Source organism: Nomascus leucogenys, chromosome 14, assembly GCF_006542625.1.
Source record: "Nomascus leucogenys isolate Asia chromosome 14, Asia_NLE_v1, whole genome shotgun sequence".
In the NCBI taxonomy this organism is placed as follows: domain Eukaryota; kingdom Metazoa; phylum Chordata; class Mammalia; order Primates; family Hylobatidae; genus Nomascus; species Nomascus leucogenys.
The window spans coordinates 59,321,168-59,345,236 of NC_044394.1; the positions used below are offsets into that span (position 1 = coordinate 59,321,168).

The 24,069-nt window shown below is 47.4% G+C and overlaps 1 protein-coding gene across 1 annotated transcript in view; it reads left to right on the top strand.

Moving 5' to 3' along the window:
• Positions 1 to 24,069, top strand: part of HK2 (hexokinase 2) — a 59,766-nt gene that overhangs the window by 25,041 nt on the left and 10,656 nt on the right. The window contains exons 3-11 of the mRNA XM_003268711.4: positions 8,954 to 9,102; positions 14,165 to 14,284; positions 15,144 to 15,239; positions 15,721 to 15,820; positions 16,143 to 16,326; positions 19,014 to 19,169; positions 20,752 to 20,985; positions 22,331 to 22,635; positions 23,776 to 23,924. Of these exons, the coding sequence (XP_003268759.2) occupies positions 8,954 to 9,102; positions 14,165 to 14,284; positions 15,144 to 15,239; positions 15,721 to 15,820; positions 16,143 to 16,326; positions 19,014 to 19,169; positions 20,752 to 20,985; positions 22,331 to 22,635; positions 23,776 to 23,924 (1,493 nt within the window). The remainder of the gene's footprint in view (positions 1 to 8,953; positions 9,103 to 14,164; positions 14,285 to 15,143; positions 15,240 to 15,720; positions 15,821 to 16,142; positions 16,327 to 19,013; positions 19,170 to 20,751; positions 20,986 to 22,330; positions 22,636 to 23,775; positions 23,925 to 24,069) is intronic.

Genomic DNA, 24,069 nt, shown 5'->3' on the forward strand with positions numbered 1-24,069 from the left:
TGGTGGCTCACGCCTGCAATCCCAGCACTTTGGGAGGCCGAGGGGGGCGGATCACGAGGTCAGGAGATCGAGATCATCCTGGCTAACACGGTGAAACCCTGTCTCTACTAAAAATACAAAAAATTAGCCAGGCGTGGTGGCGGGCGGCTGAAGCAGGAAGAATGGTGTGAACCTGGGAGGCAGAGCTTGCAGTGAGCTGAGATTGCCCCACTGCATTCCAGCCTGGGCCACAGAGCGAGACCCCCATCTCAAAAAAAAAAAAAAAAAAAAAGAGTATTATCTGATGAATTGACAAATACACCTATTTAACACAACCTCCATCAGAAAAGGGAATGCTTATACACTGTTGGTGGGAATGTAAATAAGTACAGCCTCTATGGAAAACAGTATGGAGATTTCTCAAAGAACTAAAAATAGAACTACTATTCCATCCAGCAATCTCGCTATTGAGCATCTATCCAAAGGAAAAGAAATCATACCAAAAAGATGCCTGCACTTGTATGTTTATCACAGCACCATTCACAATAGCAAAGATGTGGAGTCGATGCCCATCAATGGACAGATGATTGGATAAAGAAACTGTGGTATATATACATAATAGAATACCATTCAGTCTTAAAATAGAATGAAATAATGTATTTTGCAGCATCATGGATGGAACTGGAGGCTGTTATTTTAAGTGAAACAGCTCCAAAACAGACAAATACTGCATGTTTTCACTTATAAGTGGGAGCTGAAAAATGTGTCCACATGGACATAGAAAGTGGAATGATAGACCATGGAGACTTGGAAGGGTGAGGGTAGGAGGGTGGGGGCATGAGGGTAGGAGGGTGGGGGGTGGCGTGGATGATGAGAAATTACTTAATGGATATAGTGGGTGTTGGATACACTAAAAGCCCTGACTTCACCATTGTGCAGTATATCCACGTAACAAAATTACATTTATACCTTATAAATTTATACAACTAAAAAAAACCCTCCATCAAGATACAGAATATTACCATCACTTTGAGCCCCTTCCCAGTCAATCCCTGTAACCTGACCCCCCGAGAGGCAATCACATTCTACTGTTTTCCACATATGTGAGTTTTGCCTGTTCCAGAACTTCACATATAAATCAACTCATACAGTATTTGTTTTTTATGCAAGTCTTATTTTATTTGTCATAATGTGGGATTTATCTGTGTTGTGTCTATCAGTGTCTCGTTCCTTTTGGTTGCTGATTCCATGGTATGATTAGAATCTGATATGAATATTGATGGACACCTGGGCAGTTTCCAGTTTTTGGCTATTTGAGTAAAGCTGCTATGAACATTACTGCACAAGCCCTTTTGTGGACATGTTTTTAGTTCCTTGTATAAACAACTAGGAGTGGAATTACTGGGTCATTCATAGAGTTTGATATATGTTTAATTTTTAGAAACTGCCAGACATTTCCCCCAAATTGCTAAACCATTTATACTCCCACCAATAATGTGTGAGAGCTCTGCCTGCTCTGTATCCTCAACAGCATTTGTTGTCTGTATGCCCTTGTTTCTTTTTTTCAGTGGAGAGTTGATTAAAGAAAGCATTCATTTGTATTTGCCAGGAATCACACCATCTTGACCTCTCTGTAGGCAGCCCTAATCTGTGCCACAACCCTGCGTGTGACTGTGGTACCAGCCCTAACACAGTTCTGTCAGGGGCCCCACCACACACATAGGGGCCACACATAGGGGCCTGGCTTTCAGAGGACAGTTCCATCTTAAAAGGGAATGCAGGGGTCGGGCACGGTGGCTTACGCCTGTAATCCTAGCACTTTGGGAGGCCAAGGTGGGTGGATCACTTGAGGTCAGGACCAGCCTGGCCAACATGATGAAACCCCACCTCTACTAAAAATACAAAAAATTAGCCGGGTGTGGTGGAGTGGGCCTGTAATCCCAGCTACTAGGGGGCTGAGACAGGAGAATCACTTGAATCTGGGAGGCAGAGGTTGCAGTGAGCCGAGATCATGCTGCTGCACTCCAGCCTAGGCGACAGAGTGAGACTCTGAAAAAAAAAAAAAAAGAGGGAATTCAGGAAGAATTGATAGCATTTAATGAGCACCCATGGTGTCTGTACTAGGCCATTTACATAAATCTGTTTTACTCTCCACAAAAACTTTACAAGAGAGTCATTCTCACTTTAAAAATGAGGCAACTGAGGCTAAAAAAGGATTGATGGTTGCCAAGGTCACCTGTGGTCAGATGGTGACAGTTGGGGTATAAGCATAGACAGTCCTGACTCCATGGCCATAAGATTCACAGTTTACATTGGCTTGTACTGCTGAACAAAAGTTTCTAGGGAAAGTCAGATGATTATCTTTTTAAATGGATCCTAAATATGAGTTGGCTTTGTATCATTAAAATAAGAAGCTCAAGTACAACCCAACTGAAAATGTGCCAGCTGCATGTTCTAACTTAGAAATGAAGTAACTTTGTAGTGTCTTTATCACCCTTGTCTTGGCAAGATCATTTGAATTTAACTATGCCTTATGAGAGAGTGAGGGTAAGGCAGTGTCAAATCAATCATTTGACTCTTCTTCACCTCTGAATTGTGAATTATTTTCACAGGTAAGTATACCTCCATCCTCTAGCCAGACTTAACCCCTCTAGAGAGGAGGGAACCATGATGCTGATGGTGACGGTGATGATGATGATAAAAATTGTAGACATCTTTTGTGCCAGGTACTGTGCTAAACGCTGTGTTTGAACTATCTCATCATTTCTTACAGTCATCCAATGGTAGGTACGCTGAACTTCACTTTACAGAAAAAGAAAATAGATTTGAAGCAATTAGGCAACTTGCCCAAAGTCACATAGTGAGCAAGTGGCAGCATCAGGATTGGAACTTGGCCAGCCGAATTGCTAGTACCTGGGCTTTTAAGCACACCACCAGTGGCACATTTTATGTTTATGCACCTTCCACGCTGCTAACATAATGTGTGGATTCTTCTCTTACTAACCCAGGCCTAGCTGTTCAGTTCATTGAACAGTCCTCTCCGAGGCTTGGTCCTCCGTGCAGCAGCAGTGTGCTAAGCTGCCTCGTGCCCTGCCTTTGAAGAGTGAAAGTTGTGCTGGGGAGATAAGGCCCATGTAGACAAAACAATTAGAGATATTGGGCCATATAATGCAAGCACATGATATGATAAAGGGAGACCAGGCTGGTGATACGTTGCATGGAAGCTGGTTAAACCCGAAGGAAGCCCTTATCTTGGTTGCTCTGCATTATATTAACAACTGTGCAGTGGAGACATACATCCAGAGCTAGCACACAGCAAGCTAATTAGTGGACTTACGTAGTCCAGGCAATATAAATTGAAGATTGTACAGATAGATAGCCTTGGTACAGCAGATGGCACTTACATTGTCAGGCGTTGTGCCAAACGCCTTATACCTCCTTGCACTGAATCTTGACAAGGTGCATGTGTGTATGTGTGCGTGTATATGTGTGTGTTTTCCTGTGTTCTTGTTCTGGGTTGTGGAGGGAGGTGCTGACTAGAAGGAGGTTATCGTTACCCTTTTAAAACAGATGATGAAATCTGAGTGTCAAATTTCTAATAAATTGCCCAAAGCCACATGGCTAATGCATGTTAGAGTGGGATTTGAACCCAGGTCTGCCTGCCTGAAAAGCTGAACATGCTCAAAGCCTACACAATATTGAAACATAATCATGTTTTCACCCTTTGAAGAGTGGTTTCACATCTGTAGGGCTAATTACACCTCTCTGTGACTGGCACGTATTTTGAGCTTAAGAAACACCCCGTCTGGGAAGAAGTGAGGAGCGCCTCTGCCCGGCCACCCTGTCTGGGAAGTGAGGAGCGCCTCTGCCCGGCCGCCCCGTCCGGGAAGTGAGGAGCGCCTCTGCCCGGCCGCCCCGTCTGGGAAGAAGTGAGGAGCACCTCTGCCCGGCCGCCCCGTCTGGGATGTGGGGAGCGCCTCTGCCCGACCGCCCCGTCTGGGAGGTCTACCACGGAGGCCAGAAGCAATGTGGGGGCTGGACGTGGTGGCTCACGCCTGTAGTCCCAGCACTCTGGGAGGCCGAGGCGGGTTGGTCACTTCAGGCTAGGGGTTCGAGACCAGTCTGGCCAACATGGCAAAACATATGAAAAATACAACAGACAAACCCACCAACCAACCCAGTGACAACAAAACAGGTCTACCCTGGAGCCATACTCGAATTTTTTCTATTTTCCTCCCTTTCTGATCCTTTATCCCACTTTCTTTTTCTTCCTCTTCCTTCTCCTTCTTCTTTGTCAAATAGAGGATTGAGTTATTATCACTGATCCATATAAAGTCCCTCTCTCATTTATTTTCTTTAATTCCCACTCCCCATTTCTATTCCCCGTCTTCCCATGTGCAACCTTCCTAATATGTTTGATACGCATCTTTTTGTTTGTATGTATTTTTAGAAAATGTTTATTGTTTTGTGTGCAAAAAAAATTAATAAAAAAAAAGAAAAAGAAAAAGAAACACTTCCTGGGTAAAAAGAGCACCAGAGTGGTGCTTTCCAAGAGGTGTCCTAGGAGCTTTAGGGTGCCAGTCATGTGTTTTACGTGTTCCACACCCCTCCCTTCAGTTGGAGCAGCTCTGTTTTTCTCTATTTTACGTTGTGGCATTTGGCCCACCAACTTTATTTGGAAGTAAGCATTCTGTTGCTTAAAATGGTTTGAAAACAAATGATGTAGAAGATCAGATCACTCCATTCCTAGTGTGTACCAGACACCAGCATTACTGTGATTCAATGCCTTTAATGACACGGAGTATTGAATACTTCTGTATGGCTGAGCTCTTGAATGATGGCCAGCATTGCATTGTAATGGAGTAATTGGAATCCTGGGGTTTAAAAAGAGGCTGCCAGGTGTGGTAGTGATCATGGCGATTCCGGGTACATGGAAAATACGTGCCTTGAGACCTGTGTCTTGCCACATTACCTGCTTAGGACTTGGAGATGTATCTTTTCGGTCCTCCTTTCATTTGGAGTATATGCCATACATTCTCAGAGCAGTCCACTGTTGTGTGCTAGCAGGTGCTTGAAAACTAAAGGAAAAAAACAAGATCCCCTCAACCCAGAGTCACTCCATAGAGGATGACTGGAATGTTCAGTGCAGTTACCTGGAGCCACTGGAAATGATATTGTAGGGCAGAAAGGGCAGGTCCCTTTAGGGGCATTAAGTTATAAATGTAGGGCTGCTTCAGGAACCGAATGTGAAAGTATGCGTGTGTGTCTTTGACCCACCTCCAAGTTTACGGCTGCATGCCTCAGGCATTGAGTGACAAGGAAGAGCCAGAGGCTCTAAGGTTGGATCAAATACAGTCCAGTGTTCTGATTTGCCTGAGCCTCTCCCAGTTTTGGCATTGAAAGTCCCAGGTCATAGGAAACCCCTCCATCCTGGGCAAACTGGGATGGTTGGCCACCCTACATGGCCCTGGAGCTGATGCCCTCACTGCTGCTCAGCTCAACTATGGCAGCAGCCCTTGAGCTGCCTCCTTGTGCTATCCCTGCCCTCCACAGTGCCATTAGAGCCACTAGAGCCCTTTTGGAAACAGATCTGACCTTCTTAAGAACAAAAGAAAGTCCTTGGCAATGGTATTTGCTGTGCGTTTATAGCCATGTCACTTGAGCCCTATGTTGTAGCTACTCTGGACATGCCATTTTTTGGCACCCACAAATTAGTGCCAACTTGTAGTTATACCAAACCTCTGTCCTGCCTTACTGGACACCAGAGCGTGCCACAAACCTCCATGGCCTTGACAGGGAGAAAGGGAACAAGTACCTTGATAGGATCTATTAACGGAGGAATAATTTACTGTGTTTCTTCTTTGTTGTTGTTGTTTTTTTTTTTTGAGACAGAGTCTGGCTCTGTTGCCCAGGCTGGGGTATAGTGGCGAGATCTCAGTTCACTGCAACCTCCACCTCCTGGGTTCAAGTGATTCTCTTGCCTCAGCCTCCCGAGTAACTGGGATTACAGGGCTACGCCACCATGCCCGGCAAATTTTTGTATTGGTAGTAGAGACAGGGTTTCACCATGTTGACCAGGCTGGTCTCAAACTCCTGAGCTCAAGTAATCTGCCCGCCTTGGCCTCCCAAAGTGCTGGGATTACAAGCGTGAGCCGCCACACCCAGCCTGTGTGTTTCTATATGTTCGCATGCAACATAGTCCATGTTTCACGTAAGCATCACAACCGCTGGGAGATGTCGGCATTATGAATCCTGTTCTACAGGTGAGGTGACATGCTCAGAGAGCCCTGTGATGTGCCCACACCACACAGGTAGCGAAGCCGCTGAGCTGGAATTCACAATGAGGCCTGCCCACCTGTCTCAGGTCCAGTGCCTAACCACTGCTCTGCGGGGGCCTCTCATGCGTGGGCATTAGGAGAGGGGCCGTCTCAGGATTGCCGAGTTACAGTGCTAGGCCTGCCTCAGATTCCGGACTTGGAAGGAATGCAGTCATTGCCTATGGTGGTTGTGGCTTCCTATGTGTGTGGAGGAGGGGTGTCAGGGAGTGTGTGTTCCAGAGGAGTCCTGTAAGCAAAGCAAGAGAGGACCTTCTTCCTGGGAATAGGGTCATCAGCAGTACTTTATTATTTGTGTTTTCCCTTCAGTCCATCAGAAAATCCTGCACACCACCCGTTCTTGGTGGAGCTGTGGCCTCTGGTGAGTCCAGCTGGGCTGGCCTCGGATGATGACCCACCAGGGGCAGCCTCGCCACCTCAGTCCCCTGTGGTCACTGATTCAGCGGATCGCATGTATCCTGGACTTGAGAGTGCTGATGAGGCAGTTCATCTTTGATATCCCTTTCATCCCTCATGACAGCCACCACGTTTTGTTTCCTAGAATTTGGCTGGGTTCCCACTACCAGGGAAGGCTCAGAGCTGGAGTGTCTGGGAAAGCCACCCATGGCCATGAGGCAGGCAGGCTAACCCCAGATGAGGGCGATGTTGCTGTAGCTAGCCCGCAGCTGTAGCTAGTGGTGGGGCCACCTCTAGTCACTGGGCAGGAAAGGGAAAATTAGTGCCCCTAAGGAGGAATGCTGCCGTCACTGGAGCCAGTTCCAGTGACTTTTCTTGGACAGGTTTCTGCAATCCCTTCTGCTTTCATTGGCCTGGGAGAGTCAAGTAAGGCTGTGGGACAGGGTCTGCCTAGAGCCCGGAGAGAGAGTACCTAGTACTTAGTGAGTGTGTCCTGAGTTCTTGGTCCCTCACCACACTTGTGTGTCTAATTTTTCCCCTCACAGCAACCCAATGAGATGCAATGTTCCCATTTTAGAGATGAGGCAGCTGAGGCTCAGAGGCTCAGGAACTTGCTTCCGCTAAAAAGTGGCCGGGGTTCTGGAGCAGGTCATGTGGGCTCCAGAGCCAGTCTCCGTGTGTCACATTGCCTGACACACTTCTGGTTGTGTGGTCTCTGGTGGATGATGTCTACCGTTTTCCCCCTTGGGACCCTAGGGACTGTGGGTGGTGCTCTGAGGGAGCTGGGCAGATGTGACTTTTCTCAGGGCCTAAGTGCTGGAGGTGCTGAGTGGACCTGGGTGTAAAACAAACATTCTTGGGTTATCGAGTCAGAGCATCTCCCTGACCTCTGACCCATTCCGCTTCACTTGAGTGCTGTTCTCCCACTGGGAAAGGGGTTGAGTGTTGACAAACATGCCAATAAGTGAACCCCCCAGGAAATTGCCTTGTATCCTTGTATCGTTTGAGAAGGTTGTGGCAGGGCAGCAGAAGACTGGTGGTGCTGCTCGCGGTTGGGGCGGTCACCTGCGGATGCGCCTTGCCTGCTCCGCCAGCCCCTGCCCCACTGCAGGCTCCGTGCCTCTTCAGCACTTTCATTCTGTGCCACATAATGGGGCCCTTCCCCATAGTCGGTGGTATTATCACCCAGGATCTGGATGTTTCCTGTCTACACTGCTGTTTCCTGGAGGGTAGGAACTGCACCTTCCCAGTGACACATGACAGTCTTCACCCATCTGTGTCTGTGGCTCCTTTCTGGAGTCTCACTCATCCTCTCTCCTGCTCCCTCACAGCTTTTCTGTGGCTTGAGTGGCCTGACTCTTGTTGTACATACACGCTCTGGGGTCAGCATTCTCTTGCATTCTGATAAGCCTGAGATCCTTTGAGGGGGCACCTGCTTGGCTTATTCACCAGGCCTCAGTGAGTTGGACCTCATTCCACTCCATCACATGACCCCTCTGATCTTGCTGCAGGACATGGCCCTCATAATATGCAAACATTAGAAAGTAAATTTAGTACTGCAATTGCAATACACAAACATAATATGCAAACATTAGAAAGTAAATTTAATACTGTGCTTGCAATTTGGTGTTCTGGGGGTATGAGGAAAAGGATGGAGGCATGGACCCCTGGCATGGGGCTTGCTGAAAGCACTGAGGAGGTAGTCGGCTCTCAGGAGGGGGTGAGCACATTGTTGGATGCGAAACTGTCTTACTGTTGATTGAATTATAAAAGTAATGTATATGCGATGGAATACTACTCAGCCATAAAAAGGAACAAATTAATGGCATTCGTAGCAACCTGGATGGGATTGGAGACCATTATTCTAAGTGAGGTAACTCTGGAATGGAAAACCAAACATCATATGTTCTCACTCATAATTGGGTACTAAGCTATGAGGATGCAAAAGCATAAGAATAATACAGTGGACTTTGGAGACTCAAAGGAAAGGATGGGAAGGGAGTGAGGGATTTAAAAAAAACAACCCTGTGAGTTTCCAGTTTTAATTAAGCTCTGAGAATTAAAAAAATAATGTAAAGGTGTATAGCATGAAATTAGACTATATGTAATGTCTGTAGAGAAGTGAATCCCACTGGCCACCCCTTACCCACAGATATTCCTGGAGGGACTTGGAGTTTTAAGTCTCGGTTGGTTCCTGGAAGAGTTTTGTCCAAAATTAATAGTGGCCCTTCCTTTCTCTGCAGAACACGGAGAGTTCCTGGCTCTGGACCTTGGAGGGACCAACTTCCGTGTGCTTTGGGTGAAAGTAACGGACAATGGGCTCCAGAAGGTGGAGATGGAGAATCAGATCTATGCCATCCCTGAGGACATCATGCGAGGCAGTGGCACCCAGGTATGACCCATCTCTCAGGGCGGCCCCTGGTGACAAAAAACTTCCTTGGCATGTTCTTTCTGTACTTTCTTCAGCCGCTCCCAGCGTGTGGATAGGCAGTCATCCAAGACACTCATGGATGCCAGCACAGCTGTAAGGGCTCTCTCTCGGCCGGAGCTCAGGCTGTTCTGGTTGTATTTTATACCCAACATGTACTCAGTATTAAAAGGAGTGACTAGAGAAGAGGTATGAAATCCAAGTAAGACGCTGTTCAGTGTTGTCACATCTCGGGCCTCAGGGCTTGGAAGAGGTCAAGCCCTCTGATTCCCGGTCTGCTGTTCTCTCTCCCACACAAGGCTCCCTCCTGGGAAAGGAATTTCTGACCATGAGTAGAACACGCTGGGGAGATATTTTTAGACTCATTATTTGTCTTTGGGGTGGCCTTGAGGTAAACTTGCTTTCCTTGTTATCATGCTGGGGTTGGAGAAGGGAGGCTGCATCCCTAGGGCTGTGGGCATTTGAGCTTTACCGAAGTTGTCACGTGGCTCCAGTATAACGTCAGGAGGGACACAGAGGGTAGAGGCCCTTCCACTGCCACTCCTATGCCTGCACCAAGCTGAGGTATTAAAGAGGTTGGACCCTGTATTCAGGCACTCTAGCTATGCGATTCTGAGCAAGTGCTAGGGCTTCATCTGTAAAAAGGGATGATAGTATACAGGTTGTGGTGTAGATTAGAGGAGATGATACCTGTTAAGTATTTGGCATAGTGCTGGTGCATAATCTAGTACTCTTACTGTTTTTTTTTACAGGAGTTTTTGTCTGTTTATCTAATTGCTTCTTGTGCTGTCACTTTCTGTGGCTAGTAATTGCATTGTTCCCTGTTGGGGGGGGATGTGGTTGCCTTTTCTTCCCATTGCCTCAATCTCCTGCCTTGGGCCACATTCCCCAGATGATGAATATTTAAGAACCAAGTAAAAATCCCAGTCACTTGCAGTATCTGTCGGCTTTCAATTTGGCTCTCCTGTCCAGAAGCGTCTCATGCAAAAATCCATCTTTCCGAGCCTTTTAAAGAATTTTACTGTCTTCTTTACTTATTTTAAGTTTGTGGTCTTGGAAGCTCTGAAATTTCTTTTTTTTTTTTTTTTTTGAGACAGAGTCTCACTCTGTCGCCCAGGCTGGAGTGCAGTGGCGCGATCTCGGCTCACTGCAAGCTCCACCTCCTGGGTTCATGCCATTCTCCTGCCTCAGCCTCCTGAGTAGCTGGAACTACAGGCGCCTGCCATCACGCCCGGCTAATTTTTTTGTATTTTTAGTAGAGACGGGGTTTCATCGTATTAGCCAGGATGGTCTCGACCTCCTGACCTTGTGATCCACCCGCCTCAGCCTCCCAAAGTGCTGGGATTACAGGCGTGAGCCACCGCGCCCGGCAGAAGCTCTGAAATTTCTTTACACAATTGATTTCACATTGTTTTACATTTCCTTTGTCTTCTTCTGGAATGTCGTCTTTTGGGATTTTTGTTTCTTTTTGTGTTTTTTTCTGAATAAAATATTCAGAGGAAAAAAAAAGAACCAAGTAAACAAAATAAAACGAAACAAACAAAATAACATCTAGAGTTTGGCCCTGATTATGTAAAAGACTTGTAACGTGATGGTGATGTGTTAGGTGGATCTTTAAGTTTTACAACAACACCCTCCCTGTTGCTTGTAACCTGACAACATGCAGGGCCCAGGCCCCTTGCAGTCCCTGTGGCATCATCCCTAGAGCCTGGCAAGGACTATGAAGTGCGTCTCTGCCAACTGAGAAAAAGAATCCATTTTAAACATTCAAGATGTGAGTGAAGTTTTTCTTGAAAAAACCTTAAAATCGCTCAGACCACCTAGTTAGAGGGTATCAAGAAAATCTACTCTCCATGCAATATAGAAGAAAAACATTATAGTCCAGATTAAAAAAAAAACCAACTATGAGACTCACCTTGAAGAACATTAAAACTGTTGGGATATTAGAAAGATTTTAAGTAAGTGGAAAAATGCTATTTAAAAATGAAACAGAAAGAAAACTAGAAGAAAATATAGGTATCTTTGATCGTAAGGAATAGAAAGACTACTGTGTACCTAAAAGCAACAGAAAACACTTGGAAAAAAGGCTGAAAGGAAGTTCATTCATGCTGTTTCCCCCATATTTTCCCCCTTTTTTGGTATTCGGTAGCAGTATTTTACTTAAAGGAAAACAAATGGATTGTAAAAATACAATTTAATTAAGAACAAATCTTGAAATCCCAAACTTGCAAAGGTTTTTGAAGAATTGTGAACCTGGGCAACGGGGCTCTTTCGATAAAGTCTGTCTTCCGGCACGTTAACTTCTCCTGAAGAGCAGTGGACTGCAAACCTGAATAGCAGCCACTTAAGATTTTAAAAGTATATCTCGTGGAAAGGGAAGTGAGCAGATTTTCAGACCAGTAAGGAAAAGGAAACCATTTTAACTTCATAAAACAATGCCCTTTGAGCCTTTTTATGACAGGAAGGTGTTAGCTCTTTCTCTGCATCTTACCCATAGATCCTCCTCAAAGAGAACGAGATAGCCTTCCAATTCAAGGAAGCAGAAGGTCTCCTCTTCCCACTTGAGAAAAGATGTAGGTTCTTTGAACCCAGCACTAGCCAGTGGAACTTCTTGCAGCAATGGAAGTGTCTCCTATCTTCCCTGTGCAATACGATAGGCACTGACCCTGTGGCATCGAGCCCTTGAAGTGTGGCTGGTGTGACTGAGGAACTGAATTTTTAAGGTTTTTTCTTTTTTCTTTCTTTTTCTTTTTTTGAGACAGTCTCACTCTGTCACCCAAGCTGGAGTGCAGTGGCACCATCCCAGCTCACTGCAATTTCCGCCCCCCAGGTTCAAGCGATTCTCCTTCCTCAGCCTCCCGAGTAGCTGGGACTACAGGTGTGCACCACCAGGCCTGGCTAATTTTTTGAATTTTTAGTAGAGACAGCTAATTTTTTGAATCACCATGTTGGCTTTGAGCTTCTGACCTCAAGTGATCTGCCCGCCTTGGGCCTCCCAAAGTGCTGGGATTACAGGCAGGAGCCACTGCGCCGGCCTGTTTTTAAAAATTCTAATTAATTGGCATAGCCACAGATGGCCAGTGGCTACTGTATTGGGCAGGGCAGTATTTAATGCTTCCTCACAGTCTATTTTTCTCTGCCTTCCTATGTTAGGAGTGCAACTGGAAAGAAAGCAGTGATCAGAGCTGGGCGGGGAGAAACCATTTTGCTTTTCCCCCTTCTAACCCCCACTCCAGTCTTTGATGATTGGCCTTATCTCTTTGCACAACTTCTGCAACTCTTTTTTTTTTTTTCTGGATAAAAACTGTTTGTACCAAAGATCATTTTGACTAGAGTACCAGGAAGAAGGTGCTGGGAATTTGTTTAATATACGTATATAATTCATCTCTAGTCACCTTCCCGACAGAACAGAATTTGCTGAATATTTCCCTATTTTCATGTTAAAATACTTGAACTCTGTTCAAGGGAGCTGGCTCACCTGCACTGGTGATCCCCATGGCAAGAGAGCCTTGTCCTCTGCAGCCTTTGCTCTTGAAAATGTTTTGGTTTGGAGGTCGAAGGTTCAGCCTCAGCTGTTGTTAACTTTGCATGGGATCAGACAGAGGGACAGACAGAATGGATGTGGGAAGTTTAGTTAGATCTGGCCATCTCCAGATGGGGGTGCCTTGTCTTCCTGGGTCCCTCCTGGAAGGGATCTCCTGACTCTAGTCATCAGGACATCCAACAGGTCTGTCAACTTCCCTCTCCCAACCTCTCGGTTCCTTTATAAATGTAAATACTTTCTGTGGTTTGGCATAGTGGTTCTCAAACTACTGCTCCAGGATCACCTGGAGGGCGGAAGCCTTGCTAACAGATGGCTGGGCCCCACCCCCAGAGTTTCTGCTATAGTCGGTCTGGGGGGGCCCTAGACCCTAGAATGTACATTTCTAACATGTTCCCAGGTGATGGGGCTGAGGTTGCTGCTCCAGGAGCACACTTTGAAAAGCCATGGTTTAGTCGAATCTTCTTGCACCTTCCTGGATAGGAAAAGGATAGTTGACCTCTTACCCACCTTGGCTTTTAGATTTTGCCACTTAGTCAACCTGGCCCATGGAATCTGCCTAGCCTCTTTGGCCTCTGCTTACTTTTTACACCAGAATGCCTCTGGTCTCAGCCTTCACCTAAAGGATCAGCGGCTTCTCTTTGAGGGTGTACGGTGGGGCAAGAAGGAAGCCAGGGGATTGTGGGCTTTGGGGCTGAAAGGGATCGAAAGCCTGGCTTCTTAAGAATACAGTTTTTCTAAGGCTTAGGAGCTCTGGGTCCTGCACAGTGAGTGTGTGTGGTCACGTTTGTGAGGCTGCTCACCCACAAAATGCTATTTATTTCTCAGTGCCCTTCATGGACTTACTGGATGTTCTCTTTAGAAAGTTAGAAAACAAAGATAACTTCTTTGAATTGCCCTCAGGAGATTAGTTTTCTAGAATGGACAAAAAAATATAAAAATTACTTGTTTTTGTTAAGTTGGTTTATAGAATGCCAACAGAGAATGCTGTCCCTGCAAACCACCCCCCACCCCATCACCAGAGACAGGGATACTAAATTACTTCTTGGCAGCAAGATGGGCTGGCCTTTCTGGTATGATTGTCAACTGGGCTTCCATGTCAATGGGTTTCTGACAGGGCCACCAAAGAATGTTCTGTTCCCCGGACATGAAGCAACTTTCTGATTAATGTTGGCCATGATTTCCCCTACCTCACAGGGTTATCTTGACAGCAGTATAGAGAAATGGCTTAAGTAGACGACAGTATTTAGTGGGCAAAAACTAATGTTAAGCCTTTGTATGTATTGACTCATGTACACCTTTTCATAACTCCATGAGGACAGGTCCAGTTATAATTCCCTTTTTGTAGATGAGCAAATGAAGATATCAGAGGAGATATGGGTTTTGCACACATTCAGCTAGTTACGTGCTGAGCCAGAAGTGCATGCCCTTAGTCTCTATGCTGTTCGAACTCTCTGCTCACCACCCCATGTCATGTGTCCTCAGCTGTTTGACCACATTGCCGAATGCCTGGCTAACTTCATGGATAAGCTACAAATCAAAGACAAGAAGCTCCCATTGGGTTTTACCTTCTCATTCCCCTGCCACCAGACTAAACTAGATGAGGTAAGATGGGCTCTTCAGACACCTTTATTGCTTCACTCTTGGGGCTGGGAGGGCTGAGAGGGACTTCTGAGCCACCTGCTGTGGTGTTGGTGGTAGCACTGGAGGATTGTGGAGATGAAGTTCTGCCTTTCTGGGTGACTGTGTATGTCTATGTGGGGGCTGGTGAAGAAATATCTGGGGGGTTGGGAGTGCTCTTTTTCACCCTGTCTCCCACACACATTGCACAGTATCCTTATCCCATCCACGGAAACAGGAATGAGAAATCAGGAACTCCCCAGTCTAAAGTGTTGTGATAAAGACCCTTGGAAGAAAGATGCTTGGAGAGTTAATGATGTAAGGACACAAGTACAGTCATGTATTGCTTAACAATGGGGATATTTTCCGAGAAATGCTTTATTAGGTGATTTCACTTATGTATAAACATGGGAGAGTGCACTTAACACAAACCTAGATGGTATAGACTACTACACACCTAGGCTGTATGGGACAGCCTGTTCCTCCTAGGCCATAAATCTGTATAGCATGTTACTGTACTGAATGCTGTAGGCAATTGTAACACAGTGATATCTGTGTATCTAAACTAGGCAATAGGAACTTTTCAGCTCTATTATAATCTTGTTACCACCGCAGTATACACAATCTGCCATTGACTGAAACATTGTTATGCAGCACATGACTGTGTCTTATAGTGACAGTTGTCCTGAGTTTCTTTTGCCTAGGCTAGCCAGGAAGTAATACACAAATTCAATCATGACTACCCCAGTGGCAGAGGTCTCTGCTAATGACGGAGGTTTGAGGGGTGTGGTGTAAGTTTCAGTTTTAGTGGGAAATCAATATTTACTTCTTGGTCCTTTTCCAGAGTTTCCTGGTCTCATGGACCAAGGGATTCAAGTCCAGTGGAGTGGAAGGCAGAGATGTTGTGACTCTGATCCGGAAGGCCATCCAGAGGAGAGGGGTGAGTGGGGTGGCAGGAGCTTGGGGTCTGTGGCTTTTCTGGGTCCACCCTGAAGACTCCCTGAGTGTCCTTGACTCATCATGGTTTGCTTGTGTGGAGCTTAAGGAGAGTTCTCTTTTCTCTGACACATGTACTCAATAATTCTGTATGTGATCCACTGCTTTGGGGGTTTTTAGATTATCACAATCGATAAATAATCTTAGCCTTGGCACAAGAAAAACTCTTTTAGTTCTTAACCTGAAGAAGACTTGAATGTGATTTTCAAGTAAGAAAGTTGGAATGATGTTGACATGGGAGTGGAATGGCTCAGAGAGAGAATGAATTAAAAGTCTATCACAGGAGGAGTTATGGGGATGGAGGGGGAAAGAGACAGAGAGGAGGAGGAGGAGGAGGAGGAGGAGGAGGAGGGATGTACAGCTGGTGTTAGGAAAGTCACCCTCTGTGATGATGAAGGTCAGAGCCCTCCCGTTTGTCTCTACAGGACTTTGATATCGACATTGTGGCTGTGGTGAATGACACAGTTGGGACCATGATGACCTGTGGTTATGATGACCACAACTGTGAGATTGGTCTCATTGTGGGTGAGTGAACACCGTGCATGAAGGGCCCGTGCTGGCCAAGGGATGGGGGTGTGGGCTGGAAACGGAGAAGGGGCCCACGGGCTGGGTGTTTCTTTGTAGTTCATATTAGACGATAATGGTCCAGTCACTTTGGAGAGCCGAGGAGGGACTCATGGAGTTGGGGGTGGCAGAAGATTAGCCCATGTATTGCGATGCCCCCAGAGTCTGCAGTGAGAAATCCCAGCCACCCTGGCCGGGCAGTCTCGGGACAGTAATATAAGAGGGAAGAGGGGTGGGAAGGGGCTGGAGCAGGCATGTGCATAACCGTCCCTTGTTTTGGCAGGCACGGGCAGCAACGCCTGCTACATGGAAGAGATGCGCCACATCGACATGGTGGAAGGCGATGAGGGGCGGATGTGTATCAATATGGAGTGGGGGGCCTTCGGGGACGATGGCTCGCTCAATGACATTCGCACTGAGTTTGACCAGGAGATTGACATGGGCTCACTGAACCCGGGGAAGCAACTGTGAGTAGGCCATTCCTGTGTGAATGGGCTTGGAGGGGGCCTGGAGCTAAGTCTGGGTCTGGTCGAGGCCAGGGGGTTGTTTCTTTACAGACTTAAATCCCCAAAGGTTGCCCAGGTGGCCACTGGTCATAGGAATGTCTGTGACTATAAATTGCTGAGAGGATCTAAAACAGAGAGCAAGTGGATACACCAGATTATAGCTAATAATGTGTTTCCTTCACAGGAGTCATGTTGGAAGCTTCTATTCTTAGTGTAAGTGGGTGGCCCTGCTCTTTCGTTCCACCTTCTATTTGTAAATTGTCTGTGGGAACTGTGAGCCACCTAAGAAAAGTTGTGTTGAGGTGGCCAAGATTGGGGTCTCTGAAAGCTCCTTTCATAGCTCCAACTCCGTCACCACCCAGAGGACAGGCTGACAGCTGCCGCAGCTGCAGGCAGACCCTGACCTCTGGAGACATTGGCTGAGGAGTTTCCTTGGCCTCCTTCACTTGGACCTTGGCCCAACTATGTCCTGGGATGGATTGAAGGAGGGGCGTCTAGCATTTTGGATCCGGAATATTGTATTCTCCAGCCTGGCCTGCCTTTGTTTTTAAAAGTTGCTTTTATCTCTTACAAAACCTTATTTCACCCTCACAAACATTTGCCAAATGTGCGTGTGAAAGATCTTGAAACAGGGATTGCTTCAAGGTCTGAAGCAGTTGCAAAATATTTTGAGCAATACAGATCATCTCTGGTCTTGTGACTGTTGTAGAAAAGCTTTTTGTGCAGATCTCTACTTGGAGAGGAAAATGGAACCCTATAAATCAAGTCAGTGGTGGGTAACCTTTTTCTTTCCAGGAGAGTCCTTGCTTTCTTTTTTTTTTTTTTTTTTTGAGACAGAGTCTCGTTCTGTTGCCTAGGCTGGTGTGCAATGGTGTGATCTCGGCTCACCGCAACCTCTGCCTCCCGGGTTCAAGCAATTCTCCTGCCTCAGCTTCCTGAGTAGCTGGGATTACAGGTGCCTGCCACCACGCCCGGCTAATTTTTGTATTTTTATTAGAGACAGGGTTTCACCATGCTGGCCAGACTGGTCTCAAACTCCCGACTTCAGGCGGTCCGCCCGCCTCGGCCTCCCAAAGTGCTGGGATTACAGGCGTGAGCCACCGCGCCCGGCCTGAGAGTCCTTGCTTTGTCAAAGCATGGTTTATTTATCTAAGTCACAAGCTTGTTTCACATGTTGAAATGTGTCCTTTACTTGAACTTTCTGAGGATCATACTGGTTGTGTCTGCCATGGCTGATGAGAGGTTTATGAGCTGAAAAGTCACTTAGTGTCTGCCTCCATGAATGAGGCACACCCAAGTCATTCCGAGGAACTAAGGCCCTTTCGAGTGTCAAAAGACAAATTTGCCAGCCAGACCATGACAACACACCCCCGGCTTATCCTTAGACACCCACCAAATTGTCATCCATGGTAGCCCTGAAGTCACTATAGACAATTTTTGTCCCCTCTAATATATTTCCAAGTAAGTATCTTCCAAATGTTGACTGGAACAAAGTGTTTTTAAAAACTAGAATAAAAACTTAGCAACACGGAGTTCCTTACTATTGAAGCCAGGCTCGCATCCACACTGGTTTCCTTTTCCTGAAGCTCTGCCTGTGTGGGTGCACTAACATTTAAAATGCACGCTGTCATCTTCACAATTTTGCCAGCTCTCAGTTAGCCCTGATGCTGCTGTACTTGGCCCTGGGTCTTGAGCAGGCTGCTTCCTAGAGGCCTGGGTTTCCTCTTGGAAAGGTAACCTTGGAATCCCTTCCACATCTCAGTCCTGGGCCTCCTCCTCGCTGGGGCTCATCCTAGTTAGTGGCAGCAGGCCCAGGTGCCTCCTCTAAGACACAGGTTCTTTCTCAAACACCCAGAAATGGGCCTTTTGTCAAGAAGAATCATCAGCAGGGCTTGGTTTCCTCTCAGTTCTAGCCAGAAAGACCAATTACCAAAGAAAACAGTGCCACCTAGTGTTGAAAAATTAAATCACCGGACCTCACTGCCTGTTTGGGGGCCGGCTGTCCCCTGCCTTTCTAAAACATCTTGTCACCTGCCTGCTCAGAAGCCTGTTTCACTCCCAGACCCCTGAGACCTGTCATTTAGAGCTCAGAGCCCAATGCGGATTCCTCTATCCCAACCTGCCTTTATAATGTTGCGCCATCATCCCCTGTCCCAGGTAGTTTTCACACCATTTTCTCTGGAGCCCATGAATGGCTTGCAGGGGCGGACAGTATGAGTTTATGAGTTTCTAGGCCTGTGCTACATATTTAATTAGATCACCTTTTTCTCTTGTAAGTAAATATTGGGCTATGTAAGATTTTAATTTTAAAAATGATTTCCTGGCTAGAGAAGAATTTTAAAGATTACCACCCTATGCATAACTTTACCTAAAATACAGGCTGTTCCAGAATGTTCCATACTCCCTGTGTGTTTCATTTGGCTGCTTAAGGTTCATTTATTCTTCTCCATAGGTCAAGGTCCACCAGCCTGCAGGGACAGCCCAAGCCAGCCCCTCTGAGCTGTCACCTCTCCACTTACTTCTGGGCCGTGCTGCACACATTAACCCTTAGTTGTGAAGTTGCATGTGTGCGCATCTTGCTTCAACAGGGAAGCTATGAGTACATGGACAGTGGGGACTTTATGTTTTTGGTTTGTGTCTTCCGGCAGGTTTGAGAAGATGATCAGTGGGATGTACATGGGGGAGCTGGTGAGGCTTATCCTGGTGAAGATGGCCAAGGAGGAGCTGCTCTTTGGGGGGAAGCTCAGCCCAGAGCTTCTCAACACCGGTCGCTTTGAGACCAAAGACATCTCAGACATTGAAGGGTGAGCTTCTGGCCAGTCCCCCTATTCGCTGGATCACCACACGAGTAGACGGGTAGTTGGGGAATGAGGAGGGGGCTGTACCTTTTGACTCTTCAAGTATAGACTGCAAGAGGGTCTCACACGATGTGGACCATGGCGGGCCTGTGGCTTCACTTCACTTACCAGTCTCCACTCTTGTCGATTTCGAGTGTGATTGCTACCAGTGACTCATGGTACTGGGAACAGTGGTTGGCCTCCGTATGCAGGGACTTGGGCTGTTGCACTGGGTTTAAAGCTGGAGGATCCCAGAGGGCCTCTGAAAGACTTACCTGTATCTGCCTCCTTTTCCTTCTCCTGAAGCTCTGACATCTAATTCCCTATTGGCAATTCTCAAAAAGGACTCTATCATGACCCCTGCTTCATAATAGAAAGCTAGGTCTTTGGATTGGCCAGAGATATAGCTACCCAATTAATTCTAATAAGCAGAGCTGGGGCCTGCATTTTCACAGCTCAGCAGGGGCAAGAGTGAGGATGGATTGGTTTTTTGTTGTTGTTGTTGTTAACAGTATCCCAAGAGTCAGGCGGGCCTCGTTTGCTGTTCTTGAGATTTCCACTTGTAGATTGAAGAAGAACTGGTGTTGGCCGGGCGCGGTGGCTCACGCGTGTAATCCCAGCACTTGGGAGGCCAAGGGCGGGCGGATCACGAGGTCAGGAGATCGAGACCACGGTGAAACCCCGTCTCTACTAAAAATACAAAAAAAAATTAGCCGGGCGTGGTGGCGGGCGCCTGTAGTCCCAGCTACTCGGAGAGGCTGAGGCAGGAGAATGGCGTGAACACGGGAGGCGGAGCTTGCAGTAAGCCGAGATTGTGCCACTGCACTCCAGCCTGAGCGACAGAGCAAGACTCAAAAAAAAAAAAAAGAAGTCCTGGTGTTTCAGGGACCAGATGGTGGAGAGGAGGTGTCTTCGGAGCCAAATGGAGCAGTGGAACAGTGCAAATGACTTTGTTTTAAGGGGAAACTCTTGAAGGTTGGGGCCTACTTGTTGCTATACCCCAAGGTGATGCAAGATTTAGTTCCCTTGAGAAGGGTGCTAAGGTTATAGCACTAGCCCCTTACCAACCGTCTTTAGACACAAGCTAAAGCAGTGCCAAGTCCATGGTGAAATGCAATAGACTCCTACTGCTTTAGAGAGAGAAACCAGGTGGGCATCACCGCAGGGTTCACATGTTGAGAGTGGCTGACAGCAGAGACATTGTCTGTCTTCCCTAACAAGCAGATGTAACACAAACTCTCACACACACAACTTGGTGGTAAAGCACCAAGAACAGGGTCTTGTTTTTACATAGCACATGCATAAGAAATACTTGTTTTTCTCAACTCCGTGTCTCCGTGTGTGTGTATGTGTGTGTGTGCATGCGTGTGTGTGGGGTGTCTAGGAGAGGAGCCTCAGGGTGGCTGTGCTATATTTTGCACCCCCTTCCTCCTCCTCCTGCCCCCGCACAGGTGGACTGAGCAATGAAGAGGGATTCTGCACCCCCCGACACACACACTGGCCACAGTGGGTCAGACACAGACCCACATGCTGTCTTTCTGTTTCCCAGGGAGAAGGATGGCATCCGGAAGGCCCGTGAGGTCCTGATGCGGTTGGGCCTGGACCCGACTCAGGAGGACTGCGTGGCCACTCACCGGATCTGCCAGATCGTGTCCACACGCTCTGCCAGCCTGTGCGCAGCCACCCTGGCCGCCGTGCTGCAGCGCATCAAGGAGAACAAAGGCGAGGAGCGGCTGCGCTCTACTGTTGGGGTCGACGGCTCCGTCTACAAGAAACACCCCCAGTGAGTCAGTGTGCATGGCCTGGAGACGCGGTGTTTCTGGAGTACCTGGGGCTGAGTGACTCCTCATGCCAGCTCCATTTTGCATTTCAGGGGTGGTGTGGAGGGACCATAGAGCTGAGGGTCTTGGTGGAATAAAAGTTCCCACCTGGGCAAGGGGGAATGGGAGGAAGTCATATCTGGCGTGGGTGGAGGTGATTTCTGAAGGCTACCAATGACTCGGGCTCTCCACAGAGCACCTCTGGCTGCTGGACACTGTCTTTGCCACCCTCTTGTATGCGTTATTATTCCTGTCTTTACTCTTAGAAATCTTGGTGATTCCTGCAGATGCTATGTCCTCTGCCAGGGGCCACCCCAGCCCAGTGGGAGTTACCAGCTTCTCTGGCTGACCTTGGTATTAAATTGATCCTGCCCTGTCCACATTTTGATCCCTCAGGTCATAGGTACCAGAATGTTCACATTTCAGCTGAGACCTAGAAGATGTCTCTTTATTGTGCCTACTTATTTCCCCATCATTTTCACCTAATAAGAATGCCAGGTCAATGTGCCTTTGTTTTCTTAACTGTTCGGCGCAGGAGGCCTCAGCGCTGAGATTCCCTGTTCCTACCCAGTGATGCAAAAACTTGAGTGTGCACGTGAATCACATGGGGATCTTGTTAAGAGGCAGATTCTGATCGGAAAGTCTGGGGTGAGCCTGAGATCCCGCATCTCTAACAGCCCCCAGTAGGCTGCAGCCTACTCCTACACTTGGAGTAGGAAGGCCCTGGACACCATGGCTCCAAGTGGCCACTACCCAGAGAGTTCCTGGCTGAACACATTCTCTTTAGCTGTGTAGACACCTTTGGGATCATTGGCAGAAACTGGCAAAAGAGAGGCTAGAGTCCAGAAGAGCATCTCTGGCTTTTAATTTTGGGTCTTTCCCAGACAGCAGCTAGTAAAGTGAGTGATGGAACAAGACAGGTAGGTGGCATCAGAACCACCTAATACCGCAGGGCTGCTCCAGCAAAGAGAGGCTGATGGTACCATGTTGGGCAGAGGAGCAGTGGCCAGGGGGCCTTCTTCAGTGAGGAAGAGGAGGTCTTGTGTGACTGCATGTAGGGGACAGTGGCTTATTAGAAGATCTTTTCCTTTCAGTGGTAGGGGTGAACAAATCCTGGGTGGTCATAGTTGATATGGTTCTTGAAGTGGTTCCTAACTTGGGAGAGTGGAGAGAGGATGTTTAGGGCAGTACCCACTCCTGCAGGTGCCTTTTGGCATTTGGGTTAAGGCGGTGGGCAACTGTCTAACCATTTGCACCATTGACCCTAACCATGGACACCTGTCTCTTACCCGCCCTGGGGAACTGCAGTTTTGCCAAGCGTCTACATAAGACTGTGCGGCGGCTGGTGCCTGACTGCGATGTCCGCTTCCTCCGCTCCGAAGATGGCAGTGGCAAAGGTGCAGCCATGGTGACAGCAGTGGCTTACCGGCTGGCCGATCAACACCGTGCCCGCCAGAAGACACTAGAGCCTCTGCAGCTGAGCCATGACCAGCTGTTGGAGGTCAAGAGGAGGATGAAGATAGAAATGGAGCGAGGTCTGTGCAAGGAGACTCATGCCAGTGCCCCCGTCAAGATGCTGCCCACCTATGTGTGTGCCACCCCCGATGGCACAGGTACGTGGCAGGGTTGCCACCTGGCTCACATGGTGTCCTGGTGTTGATGCCCTGGGAGGGCTCCCTTAGCATTAGCATTGGACATTTGAACCAGAACACGTTTCTTCAGCTGTATTACTAGGGAGTACTAGTATTTGATAAACTCAAACAATGTGCTCCTCTGCAAACAGTAATAATGGTCAACACATAATTGAATGCTTACTGTGTGTCAAAGCACTTTATGTGTATGAATTCATTTAATCTTTGTTAACTGTTAAAAAATATTAGCAGTTAATTTTATGTATTAACCTATGTTTGACAGAAAACTGAGGTGCAGAGAAGTTAAGACACCTGCCTAAATTCACACAACTAGAAAATGTCAGAGCTGGGATTCAAACCCAGGAATTCAGGTTCTAGAATCTGCTCTTGGCAATCACCACATTGGTCTGAGTCAGGGTTGGCAAACTATGGCCCATGGGCTGAATCTGGCCCACCACCTGTTTTTGTACATAAGGTTTTATTATTACACAGCCATGCCCATGCATCTGCACATTGCTTATGGTTGTTTTGCACTGTCTTGGCAAAGATGCGTGGTGGCAGGAAAGACTGCATGACCCACAGAGCCTAAAATGTTTGCTGTCTGGGCCTTTACAGGAAAAGATTTCTGACCCCTGCTGTAAGTCTTGTAACCTCAGAAATGCTGGTCTTATTCCAATTCAGAGAAGACAATCGATGAGCGGGCCTGCGTAGCACAGTTGTTACAGGTTCCAGAGACAGAGACTGGGATTTGGTCCCTGCCCTACCCTGTCCTGGTCGTATGGCCCTGGGCAAGTGATTTAACTATCAGCCAGATCCCAATCATCCTTAAGAGAGGAATGCAGTGTCTCCCTCACAGGGCTGCCTAAGGGTTGAATGAGGACTGTGTGTGAGGCACGTGGCACACTGTAATTGTCCAACAAGGGAGGGTTTTCTCATTTTAAAAGATTTCCCTTCAGCTTCCTTCAGGGAGCTGGACTCTTCTGTTCCTTCTGTATGCTAGAGTGTAATATAAGATGGCATTTGATGGAACAGGAATGGTGTATTTGGATAGTTTTAAGTGTACTGTCTCCGCATTCCCCATGTTCTGCCCCAACTTAACACTTCCCTGGCCTTATTTTCCAGAGAAAGGGGACTTCTTGGCCTTGGACCTTGGAGGAACAAATTTCCGGGTCCTGCTGGTCCGTGTTCGGAATGGGAAGTGGGGTGGAGTGGAGATGCACAACAAGATCTACGCCATCCCGCAGGAGGTCATGCACGGTACCGGGGATGAGGTGAGCAGGGCAGTGCCTCCCAGAGGGAGCCTCTGGTGGATGTCACCTCTTGCCTTCGAGGATAGTGCTTTCTCTGCTCATCTGTGACCCTGGGGAGGGCTAGCTGGACCCAGGGCTCCAGCCTGGTCTTGACTCAGGTTTGTGC